We start from the raw sequence: 15475 nt of genomic DNA on the forward strand, positions 1-15475 counted from the left end.
TTTAAGTTGTTGAAGGACAAAATTCATTCCCCAATTATCACAAAAAGCAATATTAAATAATACATTTGGGAAAATTGGAGCGATACAGGAGGAGAAATCAAGGGCTCTGTGTAAAAAGAGGAACTTGTCCCTGCCTACCCGGATCTTTGTATACTTTTGAATCTGATGTAGTACAAGCTACCAAATAACAAAACTTACATCATCAGTGGAGATATGTGGTAATTGGCTTGATCAAAGGCAGAGTGAACACAATGTGACATCTGAAACTATCTTAGAGAAACTGAATTTAAATAATTCTCTTAGTTCTGTGAATAGCAGCTTTTACAGCTATAAAGCACAGCCATCCAAACAGAAAAAAATCTGGTGTTGTTTTTGGCATCCTCTCCATTGTATCTGGATTGCTGGTGTTTCACTGCTGAGGACCTGAAGTGAGCAGGCACAGTGGTGAAGGAGTTCATTGGAGCTATTCATGTTATGGATTAATTGCATATAGCTACTTGAGGTTGTGCCTTGGGCCTCTGCTTCACAAGGGGTGTTATTCATATCCCTTGGAAAATGCTGTTGATAATTAGTGCTTTGTAGGATGGTGAGCTCACTCCCATTACATAAGATTAGTGCTGTAATAAGGAGCTGGCTAGTGTCTGTGGCCAGATTGTCTGTCACTTGGAGAATGCTGCCAGCTAGGAAAGTAACGGGGAATATTGCCACTTTTAAAACTTCCTGGAGAATCTACATTATTTTTTCTTCCCTGTAGCACAGGCGTGTTTATGCTTTGTGTTTTGCAGTGCTGGACCTCAAGTTGTTAGTGTTAGGTAGTTACATTAAAAAAAAAACAACAACACCTAAAAACCACAAAACAAACAAACAAAAACCCCAAAAAACCAAAAAAACAAACCAAGACCCAAAACATACCAAACCAAAAACCATAAACAAAGAAACAGAAAATCCAAATGACAGCAGCAAAAAAAAAAAAAAAAACCACCAAAAACAAACCAACCAAAAATGCAAAACAAAACAGAAGTTTAATTCTGGCAAAAACAAAGCCCCCTCTTTTCCTTCCTTTATTGGTCAGTGAATTAGAGTGCTTTAACTTGAGCAAATCTGTAACTTCACCCCTCTCAGAAAGAGTAACTTTATTGAACACAAGAACCTTCAAAAGGCATGGCATATTTTAGGGAAGGAGCCTGCCTCAGAGGGTTAAATAAAGCAAACAAACTAAGAAATACTGTAGTCAGCTGCAAACAAAAAGCTCATTGTGCCCATGTCCCACAGGATCCTTGTAGAAGGAGATTTTAAATCTACCAAATGTTTTGGTTTTGTGCTGCAGTCAGTCATTACAGCCTCTTTTTAAGATGCTCATTTGACCTGCATTTAAATGGAGGAAAACTATATAATGTTATTAATGACAGGTATATTTTTAGTTCACTATGTCGTAGGCAGTAAGGAGGGCCTCTTGGACAAAGTGGTTTTTTGTCTCATTTTTACCCAGGGGGTCAGCAGTTACTTCAGAGTCTTGTTATGGTTGGCTGTGGGCTGAAACACTTGGACAGCTGCAAACCTGCAGTAATTGTTGACATAAATGACAAAGTGCAGGATTTTCCTCTTTTCAGTGGCTCTCCTTGTAGTTGCACACAGAACAAGTCAGTCACATCCCATGCAATTTGCATCATGTTGATAATACATAATTATATTAGTGCAACTCCTAAACATGTATTTTACCAATCAACATTTTAACACCCTACCATACTTTTCTCCCACAGAAAAACACCTGCCCATTGGCATGAGAAATTTCATAAGATCCTTTGGCACTCTGTTTTCAGTCTCTGTACTAAGGTGACTTCTAAAAATTAAGCACACATAGAATACCTCCAAAATTGAGCTATACAGGGTGTGAACCATGATGAAATTTATTCCTTTAAGATAGAGTCAGTACAGAGCAGACAAAAGTCAATGGAGTTGTGTCCACTGGCTTCAATTAGCTCTCAAAGAGTTAATGGAAGTGTTATGTTCTATGAATAATTATTACTTTGGAGCTACTCAAGCTCGGTCTCTGGATTCAGTAGTAAGTAGACGTTGCCATCTAGTGGGGATTTCTTGCTATGCTCAGTGGTTTCTGCTCGTGGAAAAGTTGTCATATTACAGTGTTGATTTAAAAAATGTTGAGAGCTTATCATCAGCTCCACCACATGATCAGCTCACCCCAAAATACAGTGCATTTATATTTCAGGTCTATCAGCTACCCTTTTTTACTTGCTTCATTTGTATTCCTTAAATATCTTTCCTAATTTTTTTTTTTTTTTTAGTGGATCTTTCTTCCTGTTCAATCTGCAATCAGTGCCTTAGGATATTCATGGATACTCAAGAGTGTATGTTGTTCAGGGTCCCCTTTGCAAGCTGATGCACAAGCTGATGCACAAGATTTTTGACACATCTCTCTGCTCTGTTACAAAAAAACACCTCTTTCAAGTGAAATCTTTTGCAAAGGCCTTTATCAAATCTCCATCTGGGAGTCTGTCTTGCTCAGACAGACTCATCCAAATCATCCAAGTCCTGCCAGTTTCCCACATCCTGTGCAAATAAAGCTCAGATTAAGGCCTAAGGGAAGATATTAAACTATGACCTGGAAATTATCAAAATCATGATGTGATATTTGTGTGTACTTGTAAATAAGTTCAAATATAGCAGTTGTCTTCAAATTGGCCATAATTTCTCCTCCCAGCAAAGATTTACCCACACACTTATGTTGGTCCTTCCTTCAGCAAGTTAATTTAGCATGAATTGTGCATGTGATCTACCCTATAGAGTTTAAGGCACCACTTATGTCTTTAAATCAAAGTGTATGCTTAAGCACTCACTGTATTAAGTTTTTAATCACATGAATGCTTTTGATGAGTTCTGTCAGACTGGTGCTATTCATAAAATTAGGCAGAAAAGTCCTTTGCAGAACTAGGTTGAAATTTAGTGAAACAGATTCTATGCTGTAAGGTAGTTTCTTTGCTTTCCCAATGTATAAATGCATTTAAATAATAGGTGAACTTAATGGAAATATTTCAGACATTGCCAAATCTTCACAGTAACGTTTAATTTTTTTTTTCTGTTGTAAGGAAATAAAATCCCTTTCCAACTTCCCATGGGTGTCTCATGTAACAGTCCTGCATAATGCATGAGCCACAGATGAGGGTTTTCTGAAGGGATCCATATACTCACTGTAACCTTGTGCTGATCTTGCTATCATTCAGCAAGCCTGTGAAACTGGATCATTTCCAGGACTTACATCTCAGGACAGTGAGATGTAATTTTTAAGTTAAGCTATCCAATTCCAACAGCACCTCCACAGTAAGGAGAGGGTGGAGGACTTGTTCAGGGGCTTTCCTGATAAAAATTTCTAAGAACTATCTACTATTGTGTAAAAAGTGTATTCCTGTTCTTAGCAGAGTTATGGGGGAACAAGAGGAGAATAATCAGTAAGCTTCTCAGTGGTGGTTTCAGCTTGTTTAGTGATAAGTGTCAGGCAGAAATTGTTGCTTTACTTTAAGATGAGATGGCTCAAAGAGTAACCAGTTAGCTAGTCCCTACATCTTTCATTGTTTTTTTTGTTTGCCTCATTAGCATTGCATGAAGAAGCAATCAGATAGGGAAGCAGCCAGAATGAAAGAAAATAAAAATCACACTGGATGCTACAAGTGCCAAGAAGTGCAAAGCTTTGTAGCTTTAAGCTTATTTAAACATGCTGAAAACATGCTTCCTTTTCCCAGACTGAAAAGCATTAACCCTGTAAATCTAAGTAGATTTATTTCAAATAACTTATCTCCTAGCTTTACTAAACATTATTGTCCTGTGCACAATAGGATCAAGCACTAAACTTTTGTTTGCATCAGTAGTTTATTTTGTTCAGCTTCATTAAACATGGTGCTTTTTGATGATTTTGGAATGAAAAATTTTAGTGACTGATCTGAGACACTTGGTGTGTATTTTGGAGATAAAAGAGTGGCTGAAATTTCTAAATGAATGTCACAAAGGTGAGGTACTATTGACTTGTATACTCACCTTGGCACTGCAAACGTCTGAAAAAGCTGGGTGGATTAGACGTTAATAATGAAATGATTTCTTCAAATAAGCCTGGTTATCTGAAAATTAAATAACAAATGTCCCAAGAGGCTGGTCCTTGTTCATAATGGGAAGGCTTTGCTCACTGAGTTTAGTTAGCAGCCACTTGAATGAGAAAAAGTTGTGACTGGATAACTAAGTTATCAGCTTTAAAGTTCTTGCTATAACCTTGGCTTTCTTGGATTTATGTGACAAGCCAGCCTGTCACCCAACTGGCAGATCATGCCTGTGAGTTAATTCAGTGCCATATAAGGAAATCTTCCCCAAAAGTATGGAACTTAATAAAATATCTTTGTGGGCTCTTTTAACCATCATATGCAAGCTTCTCCTGTGAGGCAAGAGAATACATTATCACTGTTTTACAAACAGGGAATCAGCCAGCCAAGTATGTTCTGTATGTGTACCCTGTGGGAAGCCTGGAGAACCCTGTCTCAGCTCTAATCCATGGACCATCCACTCTGCAGAAAAATTTTTAGTGGTCTTTAGCAGGGAAGGCCAGAACAAGTAATCCAATGTGTTAGATTGGGCTCTGGATTCAACAGAAAAAAAAAAGAAAAGGAAAAAAAAAAGAAAGAAAGAAAGGCCTGAAGTGATGGCAAGACAGGATAATGGTCAGGTTCCCAAATGGCCAAATTAATGCAGAGGGAACAAAACCCTTCCCCGAAGGGAGAATCCTGCAGTCCTGATTACAAACAAACCGTATTTTTTTATAAAATAAAACCCAAGCCTTGCCATCATGGGTGTTGAGAGCTTTTGGCAGAGTGGTATGTGCAGTGGTGTCTGAGCCTGTGGTGTGTGCTTCCAGTCTGCACTCCCCTTCCTTGCTTTGAACTTCCTTCTCCATAGCCACCTCAGCAAAACAGCTGGAGAAGTTTGGTGAGCCAGATTTCTTTTGAAGTACAGTTTGAGTCACATACATAGTAAGATTACCTTTCCTAAAATGTACAGTCTGGAAGTGCTTTGCATTTAATTCAGGGGAAATCCTTACATTTTTCTCTGGTAACGTTGCTTAAAATCCTGGGTAGTAGCGTTTTTTAGGTCCCAGTGTAAACACTTCTACTGAGAACTAGAATGGTTGTAGCAGCTTTTCTCCCATGTATTAATTTAGCATTTGAATCAATTTGGGTTTTCAGCAGCATAAGTCATATCTTATGAATGATGCAGAAGTGTATTGGTGTGTCAATTGAAACCTCGTTGCTGGCAAAAGGATGTGAATTTTGCTGAGTTGTTTTTTTGTTTTTTTTTTTTGTATGATCTTAAACACCAAAAAAACCTGAATTATACATGATGCCAATGAAGGAAGTTAATATTTTTTTTTCTTTTTGTACAAAACCACTTTTTTGCAAGACATTAATACAAGGATCTTAAATGATGTAGCCACTTCTAAAAGGGCATCTTGTTCTGGATATTTATAGCAGAGTTTCCTGAAAGGATAATGGTGGCCTGAGTATCTTAGATGCTTATGGCAGGTAATGCAAGGTCTTGGGAGTCTCTACACTTGGTATGAGAGATTGTAGAGGATACCTTTGAAGACAAACAGTACAAATCAGCATGTGGCTTATGGGATTCAGTTCTTCCCTGTTATTTTTTTCTGAGATAGGTTTACTGGAGATAGTGCAGTCACCCCTAATTCACACCAGTTTAAGTGAAAATCAGAATCATGCTCATGCAAGAATGCAATCTGTAAGAGGAAAGGGAAATACTAGTTTCTTTCTTCTAGCAATTTATTCCACTTAAACTGTGAGAATCTTTTTGTATCATTATCCCATTATCAGTGGCTAAATAAGGAACTGAAAAACAGCAGAAGAGCTGGGTGGGGACCTAAGAAAGCAATTCAGCAGTCTGGAACTTCCTCTGCTAAGCAATTCTGGCACTAAACCCAAGCAAATCAGAGTTATTCAGCCAAAATAAATTCATGCAATGACGATATCAGATGTGAGGTAACAGCAAGTCACATTAGAGGATATCAGACATTCTTGCATAAACCACAGGACCTAGATATATATATTTATAATCCTTTGCTATTGTGCTGCAGCCCTTCCAGTAAAGCAAACACAATTTTTGTAGTCATTATGGCAAGGCATGTAAGAGCATATGGAGTCTATGTGCTTAGGGTGGGAGCTGGCAAGCTGCTGAGCACCTTCAGCTCACACGCCCCCAATAGCCATTAAATATCCTTCATTCCCACACTCTGATCCCTGTGGAAGGAAACAGCTCTCTCGTATCATTTCCACAATAAACATCTGCAAGGCTTATTGAAGTCTTTCCTTTGCTGTCAGGATGTTACTGCTCCAGCTTTTCTACCATTAACCTTGCTGCTTTTTTAAATTTTTCTGTTTGTCCTCATGTCTGGGCATATTTTTAAAAAGCTATTGGATTGTCTTATCTTAAGAAGCTGCTGCACATCATCTGAGCAGTGTAACTAGCCAAGTGTGTGCTCATGACTTACATCAGCAGATCCTACTTTTTAGCTGGGTCGGATAGTAAGACACCCTGAGGTCAAAGTGAGAGGTGATCACTTCTTTCTCTTTACCCCACCACTGCAACACTTGAGAACACTTCCCTGCAGCTCAGGTGAATCCTACACCCATTTCCCTCCAGTGCCTTGTGTTTTGTGGTTGCTCCAGAAGGTGCACCATAGGCTCCCATGTAGAGGAGCTGGAGCAGGTATCTGGGGAAGTAACCTTGGCAAGCCTAAGCCTGCTGTGTGTGCATGCACTGAGCTACTCCTGGTTCAGCAGGCAGTAGATTTCTCCATTGATAATAGCAACTTCTGTGATCAGATTCCTGCATCCTTAGATGGCTCTGCTGTAAAAAGTTGATAGACCTTTGGTTCAGTGGTCATTCCAAAGCAACCTTTTGGAAGAGAGGTCTTGGAGTGCTCCTAAGCGACTTGAATATACCTCATGCATATTCCTTCCTCCCTGTTTTTCCTCTCTCTGGCTCAGGAGATATGAACAGAACTTGCTTTTGTCTTTTGCACAGGGCGTTGCAGCAATCTGTCCTGCCCCTGCATATCCCATTTGACTCATAGGTATGGTATTTGGCTACCATGCTTGAAAAACTCACAGTCTGATTTATAGGCTAATGTGAAATGATGAATTATGGACTTGAGCAAATGAGTTAGTGTGTATTGTAGTTTAGGACTATTAAACTCTGAAATGTAGTGATGGAATAAAGTCAATTCCACGTAAAAAAAGGGGCATGTTTTATGAGAGGTAATAAATTCAATGTACAGCAAATTTCTGTAGACCATGATTGTTAAATTGCTTGGATAATTAAAATGTGTGATGGGTAAGATGACAAGTGGTAAGAAAAGGTTAAGTATTTAAACTCAGTTTTTTCATAGTTTGATTCATTATTATGTAAATAGGACTTGTGTGAGGTATGTTAACTTTATTTCTAAATGAACAGTGAATAGTGGCTATGTCATAAAGTTAAGAAAATAGAAAGCTAAACTTTTATGACATTTATATGGGCCAGCCCTATACAGAAAGATGTAAGCACTGAAGGTATAAGCACTGCAGCAGCTGTGTCATTTTGACCATACAAGGGGCTAGCTGCCTGGTTAATGTCTGGCATTGATGTCAATTGCAGTTCTTCCAGTTATCTATTTTTATCCTTCATTAAATTCTTGGAGTGACACAACAGAAATCCCAAAGAAAATCACTAAAACAGTTTCCTACATCTTGTCCCACTTTTCTTTGTATCACACTATGCAAATCTCAAATTACTGTGCTTCATTTTTGTTCAAGATGAAATAGGAAGTGGGATAAGGAGTATGCTCCCTCTGCTGACTGCAGAGGCAGTGGCTGTGTGTCCCCTGTGAAGGACCACTGCATAGATTTTTTTAATCACTGTGACACTCCCTTTGTTTCTGTTTTTTCTGCTTGATTATGGGAAAAAACCAGACTGAATCCTCCCAAATTTTCATCCAAAAATGGCAGCTTGCCAGCAGCCAACATCCATAGCTCTTAGAAGGGACACATCTTTGGGTAGATGCAGAGCTGAGCTCTGCAGAGCTGTGTGGCTAAATAAGTGCTGACCCTCATGTTGCCAGCTTGGATCCCAAAGAATGGGCCCTAATCAAGTGGATATGCCAGATGTGTATCCCAGGTGCAGGACTAAGAAATATATATGTATATATATATATATATATATATATATATAAATTTTTGTTTGTTTGTTTTGTTTTGTTTTTTAATGCTGAAAATACTTTTCAGCCATTTGAAAGTTTTCAGGTTTGGTTTGGTTCGGTTTTTTTTTTTTTTGGTCATATGCCAACAATTAGATTTCTACTTCTAAAACTGCCGTGCCAGTTTCTGGGTTTATAAATACTTGTCTGAAGTTAGTTTTTCTACAGAGGACAGAACTTGGGTCATCATTTCTAAAGCTGAAAGGCTGCTGTATATGCTGAGTCTGCCACGCAGGCCTTTTTAGTGGAAAAATCAAGCTGCACTAATCTGGAGACACACTGACACCTCTTCGTATTTTACACCTAATTCTGCATGTCATCCTGTTGAATGACTTAATTTAATGAGGTCAGACACTAAATAATTTGAATACGAGAAGCTAGCCTGTAATTTGCCATTTGGTAGATGTGGACTAATGAGGGTTATGGGCAATTTACTGCATTTGCTGGAATTCCACCTCACATCTGAGTTTCATCACACTTAAGATCAGATTTTGCTTGCACTGAGTTGTGTCATTTTGGTTTTTTCACTTGACATCAGTTTACAGTAAGTGAGAAGTTAGAGCAGAATATTTTTTCCCATTGAGATAACCTGTTGATAGACAGGGAGGATTTTATAAATCTAGGTTTGTTTAGTTCATACTTAACAGCTTGAATCAAATGATTGAGACTGCATTTCAACAAAGGTAACAGGGTATGTTCCTCTGTAAAATGGAATGTAAATACACTCCAATACTGGGAATAATGGGGTTTGCTCTTCTCTTTTGCAGCAATATGAGAACTGGCGACCAAATCAGCCAGATAGCTTCTTTTCTGCTGGAGAAGACTGTGTTGTTATAATATGGCACGAGAACGGGCAGTGGAATGATGTACCATGCAATTATCACCTTACTTACACCTGCAAGAAAGGAACAGGTACAAAGTTTCCAGTAACAATAGGATAATTCTCTAAATTGTAGCTTTATAAAGTCGAAATGGCATGTTCTAGCTACTTTCTGTTGACTAATGCAGTGAGCCCTCAACTAAGCCTCACAAAGTCATCCCTTTTCTGTATCCACAGATTATAACTCCACCTAATCTGCTCTTGAGTCAGGCACAAAAGTGCACACAGTTGAAACTATTGGTGTGAAATCAGACAAATTTCTTCTTAGGCACAGATCTCAGCAAAATAAACATTCATGTACCTGGCAGGCTGCTTTATTTATGTACCATGACAATATTACCAACTCCTTTCCTGGGATGGCATCACTATGAAGCATATGAGCAGCAGAATACTGGTAGACCACTGATATGTGGTTGGCTTTTCGGCTTCAGTCGGGCATACTTTTTGACCAGCAAATGCTGCTGACTTTTGTCCTCCTCTTTTGCAAAACCAGGTAGTTAATGTCACTGATGCTATCTGAAAAGCACATTTGGTGTATACACTGTTGGAGCTTATACTTACAGGAAACCTGTTACAAAGGGCTCACAGCAATACTTTAGGAATTGCCTCTCCCTCTTCAGACTGGGAAAGTAAAGGAGCAGCCAAAATCCTGTGTGTGCTTCATTGTTCCCAATAACTATTTAGTACTTTTTCTTAACATGTTCTCTGGGCCACCAGTTTTAAGTGATTTTAAATAATCTATTGAGGAGGATATGAGAAGTATTGAAAATTAGGCTTTTTTATTTAAAACCTGTAATTACTTCACTGGCTTTCAGGTTTTGCAGATTTCCAATGAAAAATTACTTCTTTGTGTGAGTATGACAACTATTTTGGCTCAAACTTATATCAGAAATTTAAACCAAAAAGGCAATACTAACCATACTGTCTTCTGTTTTCCAATTTTTATCTTTACAGTATTTGGTCTACGAGACCAGAGAACTACAGAACAGACTGATCTCCCTGGTCTTATTTGGATCTGTGTCTTGGAAGACTCTCTGGGGTCCCTTGACATTTTTGCTTAGCCAGTGCCATGTTTGGAAGTGCATTCACAAACTGATCTTTCGTGTTAATTTGTCTCTTCCTTTCAGTTGCTTGTGGACAGCCTCCTGTTGTGGAAAATGCAAAAACCTTTGGGAAGATGAAACCTCGTTATGAGATCAACTCCCTGATTAGATATCACTGTAAAGATGGTTTCATCCAGCGTCATATTCCAACCATCCGGTGTCAAGGAAATGGAAGATGGGATATGCCTAAAATTACTTGCATGAATCGTGAGTTCACTGAAGGCAAACTAGAGCTGGATCAGCAACAATAGACTAATTAAGATTAATAAGTAATGAACATCTGTTTTAAGAGGAGTCTAAATCTGGTATGAAAGATTATGACAGCAATACTGCTCACTCTTAACTGTACGAGAAAACATCAGGCCTCCAAAACTAATGAAAGTGTTCCTTTCTTTTTCTACTAAAGATCTATTAAAGTAAACAGCTACACTCTTACACAGCCTCTGAAATGAACAGATTCCTAATAGCACTAATAATTCTCTCTGCAACTGTGGTCTAACTTACTATAAGAGATGCTTCTGTAACATGAGCATGAGTTAAATCATTTGGTAACCATCTGATTAATCAAGAATAAATGGAACTGTAGCATGAAGTGTAGCCAGCCCATTCATAAGTTAAATAATTTTAAATTAATATCCTTTTTTTTCCTCCTTCTCATTGCAGCATCCACATACCAAAGGACTTACTCTAAGAAATACTACTACAAACATTCTTCATCAGGAAAGGGAGCATCATTAAATTCGTCAAAGCATTATCATCGCTGGATCAGGACATGGCAGGACTCAAGGCGCTGAGAGCTAAATGGTGAATGGGGATTTCCACCATTTCAGCCAAAGTCATAACTTTCTGTGCCTTTTCTATCACTTATAGGAGTATTATCAAATTGTTTTGAAACTATGGACTGCAGTATTCACAATGAATTTTGAAAAAATAAGGTGTTTATCAAAAAATTTAGAAGTTAAAAAAAAAAAAGGAGAAGTGCTTATGGGGATAAAAGGAAACCATTTCCAGCCTATAAATATTATTAGTTTTCTATATGCCATCGGTGTGGACCATTTTATGATAGATACCAGCCTTCTGTAATATTTAAACAGCTCGATTTTAGCACCAATGAAAATGTAAATAAGATGATTTTAATGTTGTTTAATTGTGTGTTGTTTTTCAAATCCTGTATATAAAATGAAAAGTCACACTAATTTCAGGCATATTTATGATTAGAATGGCCTCAGAGGTCTTCAGTCATTTATGATGTTGTTTTTGTGTTGTTTACCTAGGCTGGAAATGGTTGAAATAACTTCACTGACTGAAATTTGCTATTATCAGGTGAAGATAAACACACAAATTACATGACTGTTTTTTGTTTTTTTTAAAAGGAAGTTGCGCCAATTCCCATCTAAGGTACAATTTGTGTCTGTGTGATGCACACTTTAGACAGAGTACATAAAAGTGTCATGAAGCATGAACTAGGGACTGCAATGAGGAACTTTTTTTTCTGCTCTCCATTCCAGCTTCACTATTCATGAGAAAGGACTGCATGGAGGAGTTCTGTATGACAAAGAGGGCCTGTAAAAATCCAAGTGCTAATACAATAACTTTATCAACCAGGCCACTTTTTTTTTTTTTGAGAATTAAAAAAAAAAAAAAAAAAGACAAGGAAAAAAAAAGAAAGAAAGAAAGAAAAATTCTTTCACAACATTAACCACAAGGTCTATATTACAGGTCTCTGCATTCTAAAATGGAGATAGACCTGGTGTTTGGGGGATTTTTTTTTTTTGTAAAAAACAAACAAAAATCAAAAAAGTAAATAATTTTGTATATATAACCATTTTTTGATCTTTTTATAAAGTAATGAATGTTTGTGTATGGATGCTGCAGCTGTGAAGCGTACATAAATAAATGAAGTAAGCCATACTGATTTAATTTATTGGATGTTATTTTACCCATGCAAAGAAGATTAAAAGAGCTCACCAGTGCAGTATTAGCCCATGAGCTCCACTTTTGGAACCAGCTCTCAGTTCAATTGCTATTTCCCTGGAGATCAAAATTCCTGCTAAACAGGATCATTTGTTTGTGGTTAGATGGGTGAGAACTGTGTGACTTACAGAAGAATCAGAATCTTGGCTTTCTAGAAAGAGGTGTGTGCACAGAGGTGACAGGTTGTAGTTGGTGCAGTGTGTACGTAGGAGTTTTCTATTATGATTTCTTACCCTGGTCAGCTTGATGACTGACCTGGATGTGTACATTAAGCATAGAAGGTAACTTTTGAACTTTCCTGAGAAAGGAGTGTTATTTCTGCAAAGTGCCTTGCACACCTTTAGGCACAGGACAAAAAAAAAAAAAAAAAAAAAAAAAGGAAAAAAAAAGAAAATAATAAAAAAAGAAAATAAAAAAGAACAGTAAGTTCCTTATGATATGACCATTCAAAGTAACATTACAAATAAAAACACAGATGGGAGGTTTATGCCTTTTTGTTAGTGTGGGGATATGAAGCAAAAAAGTTGAAAGGGAAAGGAAAATAATTGAGACCCAGCCAACATGTAAGAGTTTATACCTAGTCAGAGCTGCCTGTGGAGTTACCTTGCCACAACTCATTAGGAACAGTAATTACAGTTCCAAACAATATCTCTTCAGGAATTGCAGTGACTGCTCCACTGAGTGTACCCAATCTTCATGTGTTCAAAGTGGCAGTGTGTCCCTGTGTTGGCGGGCTCATTCCCCACCCCTCGCCCCCAGACAATGCACATAATACTTTTCTCTATTTATGTTATTATCTTGTATAGTGTATAATGTGAATGTCTGGTTTTTTTGTGAATGAAAGTCTAAAATCTTTGTAACTTTTATATCTGCTTCTGTTTCACCAAAGAAACAAGGTTTTGCTATACTGTGACTTGTCTTGTTATTGCATGTCTTCTGTTTAAATCTATGCAATGTGATTTTTTTCATATGAATACAATTAGATTGTCAGGAACTTTACAATTATCATGGGCTTAGTCAAATGCCCACTCTAGTCAAAGAGAGTCAGCTGGCTGAACTTTAGTAGGTGCTGGATTTGACTTTATATGAGCAGCTCTAGGGGATATTTTAAGATATACATTGTATGTTTTGAAGTTGATTATTGCTTGTATAAGTCAAGGCTCTGTTCATAAATATACAGTATTCTACACATCACTTCCTTGTACCAGAAACATGCAGAACAGAACATATATTTTAACACTTTGCAAACTTTCTCACCATATGTATAAAAAACCCTGCATAGATTTGTTGTTTTCATGTCTACTTGTTGGATTTAAACAATGTTGTAAGGCATTCAGATAACATTGTGATTGTAGTTTTAAATAGGTTAGATACAGTGCTTATATTGAATTTTTTTTTTCACCTCCTTCTATTACGCATAATAAAATAGGACTGACAACATTCCTTATTAAAAAAAAAATCACAACAAAAAAATCCAACCTGTTAGCCATGCTTATTTATTTAGACAGAGAATGGAGCTGGAACTTTACTCAGCTCTGGAGACTTTTTCCTCAATTGATTTAAACTCCATAATGTTCCAATACCAAGCCCTGCAAAATGCACCCACTCTTATCACAAAAGTTGGGTCTGCTGTGAATTGGGGCATCACCACAATGAGGGCTGTGATTCCTTTACGTGGAGCAACTTTGAACTCCATGTGGAAGCGTGTTGGGATTGTAGTAGAGGGACAGAAGATAAAACTAGAGGTTTAAATTCAGATTTTCTGCGTGAGTGATTCTTAGCTCTGCATTCTTGACTTTTGAGTTAAACCATAATTCTATTTGACCTGTATTTCAAATCTACCCTGCATGTACTGCTGAGATAGAAGAGTCTGCTTCAAATTGTGTTTTACAAGTACAGACAAGAAAAACAGTAGAGATAAATATGCCTGTAGCAAACTTCCCGTTTTATGAGTATTAAACTTCCTGTCTCTATTAACACACTGCTGGATTTTTAACAGGGTACAGAAAGAGTTGTAGACTGGGAGGTGAAAAGGCTAGGAGAGCATGAGGCTTTGATGATTAAAGTCATTTACTTAAAGCAGTTCAGATGTGCACTATACATCTTGGGTCACTGGCAGCAAGCATGAGTAGTATGTGGTTCAACCAAGGCTTGGGCTGCAGGGTTGTGGACAGAGCTCAAAATGCCACATGAAAGCAACTGCATTTTATCTGCCCATGAACACCTCTGCAACTATTATTACTCTGAACATTTTTCTGTTCCTTCATATACTGACAGTACTTGAGTTCCTGACATGAACCTCAGAGCATGGGGTTCACCTCCTGCAGAGGGAGATGAAGGTAGAAAACCAGACAAGGTAGAAATAAGCCAGGCCACCTATTTCAGTAGAGCTTCTCAAACAGAAGAGAAGGTGCTGGTTAGTGGAAACACTCCTATTTTATATTACTCCCAAATGATGCACAACTTCATGAATATAGGGAGGAAAAGACATCTCCCTGATGGGAGGTGTCCTTGAGGGACTGGTTTCTATAGCATTTCTTGCCTGAGGTGCTGCAGAGACTGTTGGTGATATGTAGAGGGAAACACAAATGCAACAAAAGTTCAACACAAAAGTGAAAGTTCAACAAATGTTCCAGGAAGATGGAAACAGGCTGGCAAGGGGATTGGAATGGAAAGGTCTGCAAAGAGTGTTTGCAGCCAGAAATTGCTTTTCCAGGGCAGTGGCTGGAGGTTCATCATCTGAGTTTCAGCCTGTGGGTATGGTTAAGGTTTATGTCTGTAACACTTCTTTAAGCAAAAAGTCCTCATCTGTAGGCATCATCATTGCTCTGAGCACACACAGAAGCCAGCACATGCAGGCAGAGACATGGGCTTGGTGATGGGAGCCTGAAACTCCAACAGCTGGTGGAATTTGAGCTGTAAAAAGCTCAGCAGCACAGTGGCCTAGTTTGGCTGAGGAAGAATAGAAGCAAAAGAAGGAGGAGGAGCAGCTACTAGCATAAAAGCTATCGAGTAACTTCTGAAAAACCTGGATCCTGCCAAGAGCACTAGTTGTGGATACAATTAAATCCTCAGTTAAGCTCTGCACCTCTAGTGAGTTAGGGTTTTAGGTTTTTTTCTTTAGTTTTTTTTTTTTTTTTCCTTGTACATACTGAAATTTTGCATTTGGTAAGACATGTTTTTTGTCTGCTAAGAAATGCTGCTACTGTTGTGTCT

The 15475-nt window shown here is 38.0% G+C and overlaps 1 protein-coding gene across 2 annotated transcripts in view; it reads left to right on the plus strand.

The window, feature by feature from the left end:
• Window positions 1-13732, plus strand: part of VCAN (versican) — a 107346-nt gene extending 93614 nt beyond the window's left edge. For both annotated transcript variants that reach the window (XM_071730148.1, XM_071730149.1), the window contains exons 13-15: window positions 9070-9214; window positions 10310-10492; window positions 10949-13732. In XM_071730148.1, the coding sequence (XP_071586249.1) occupies window positions 9070-9214; window positions 10310-10492; window positions 10949-11079 (459 nt within the window). In that variant the 3' untranslated portion in view covers window positions 11080-13732. The remainder of the gene's footprint in view (window positions 1-9069; window positions 9215-10309; window positions 10493-10948) is intronic.
• Window positions 13733-15475: the final 1743 nt, after the last annotated feature.

The sequence above is a fragment of the Heliangelus exortis genome, chromosome Z, assembly GCF_036169615.1.
Source record: "Heliangelus exortis chromosome Z, bHelExo1.hap1, whole genome shotgun sequence".
In the NCBI taxonomy this organism is placed as follows: domain Eukaryota; kingdom Metazoa; phylum Chordata; class Aves; order Apodiformes; family Trochilidae; genus Heliangelus; species Heliangelus exortis.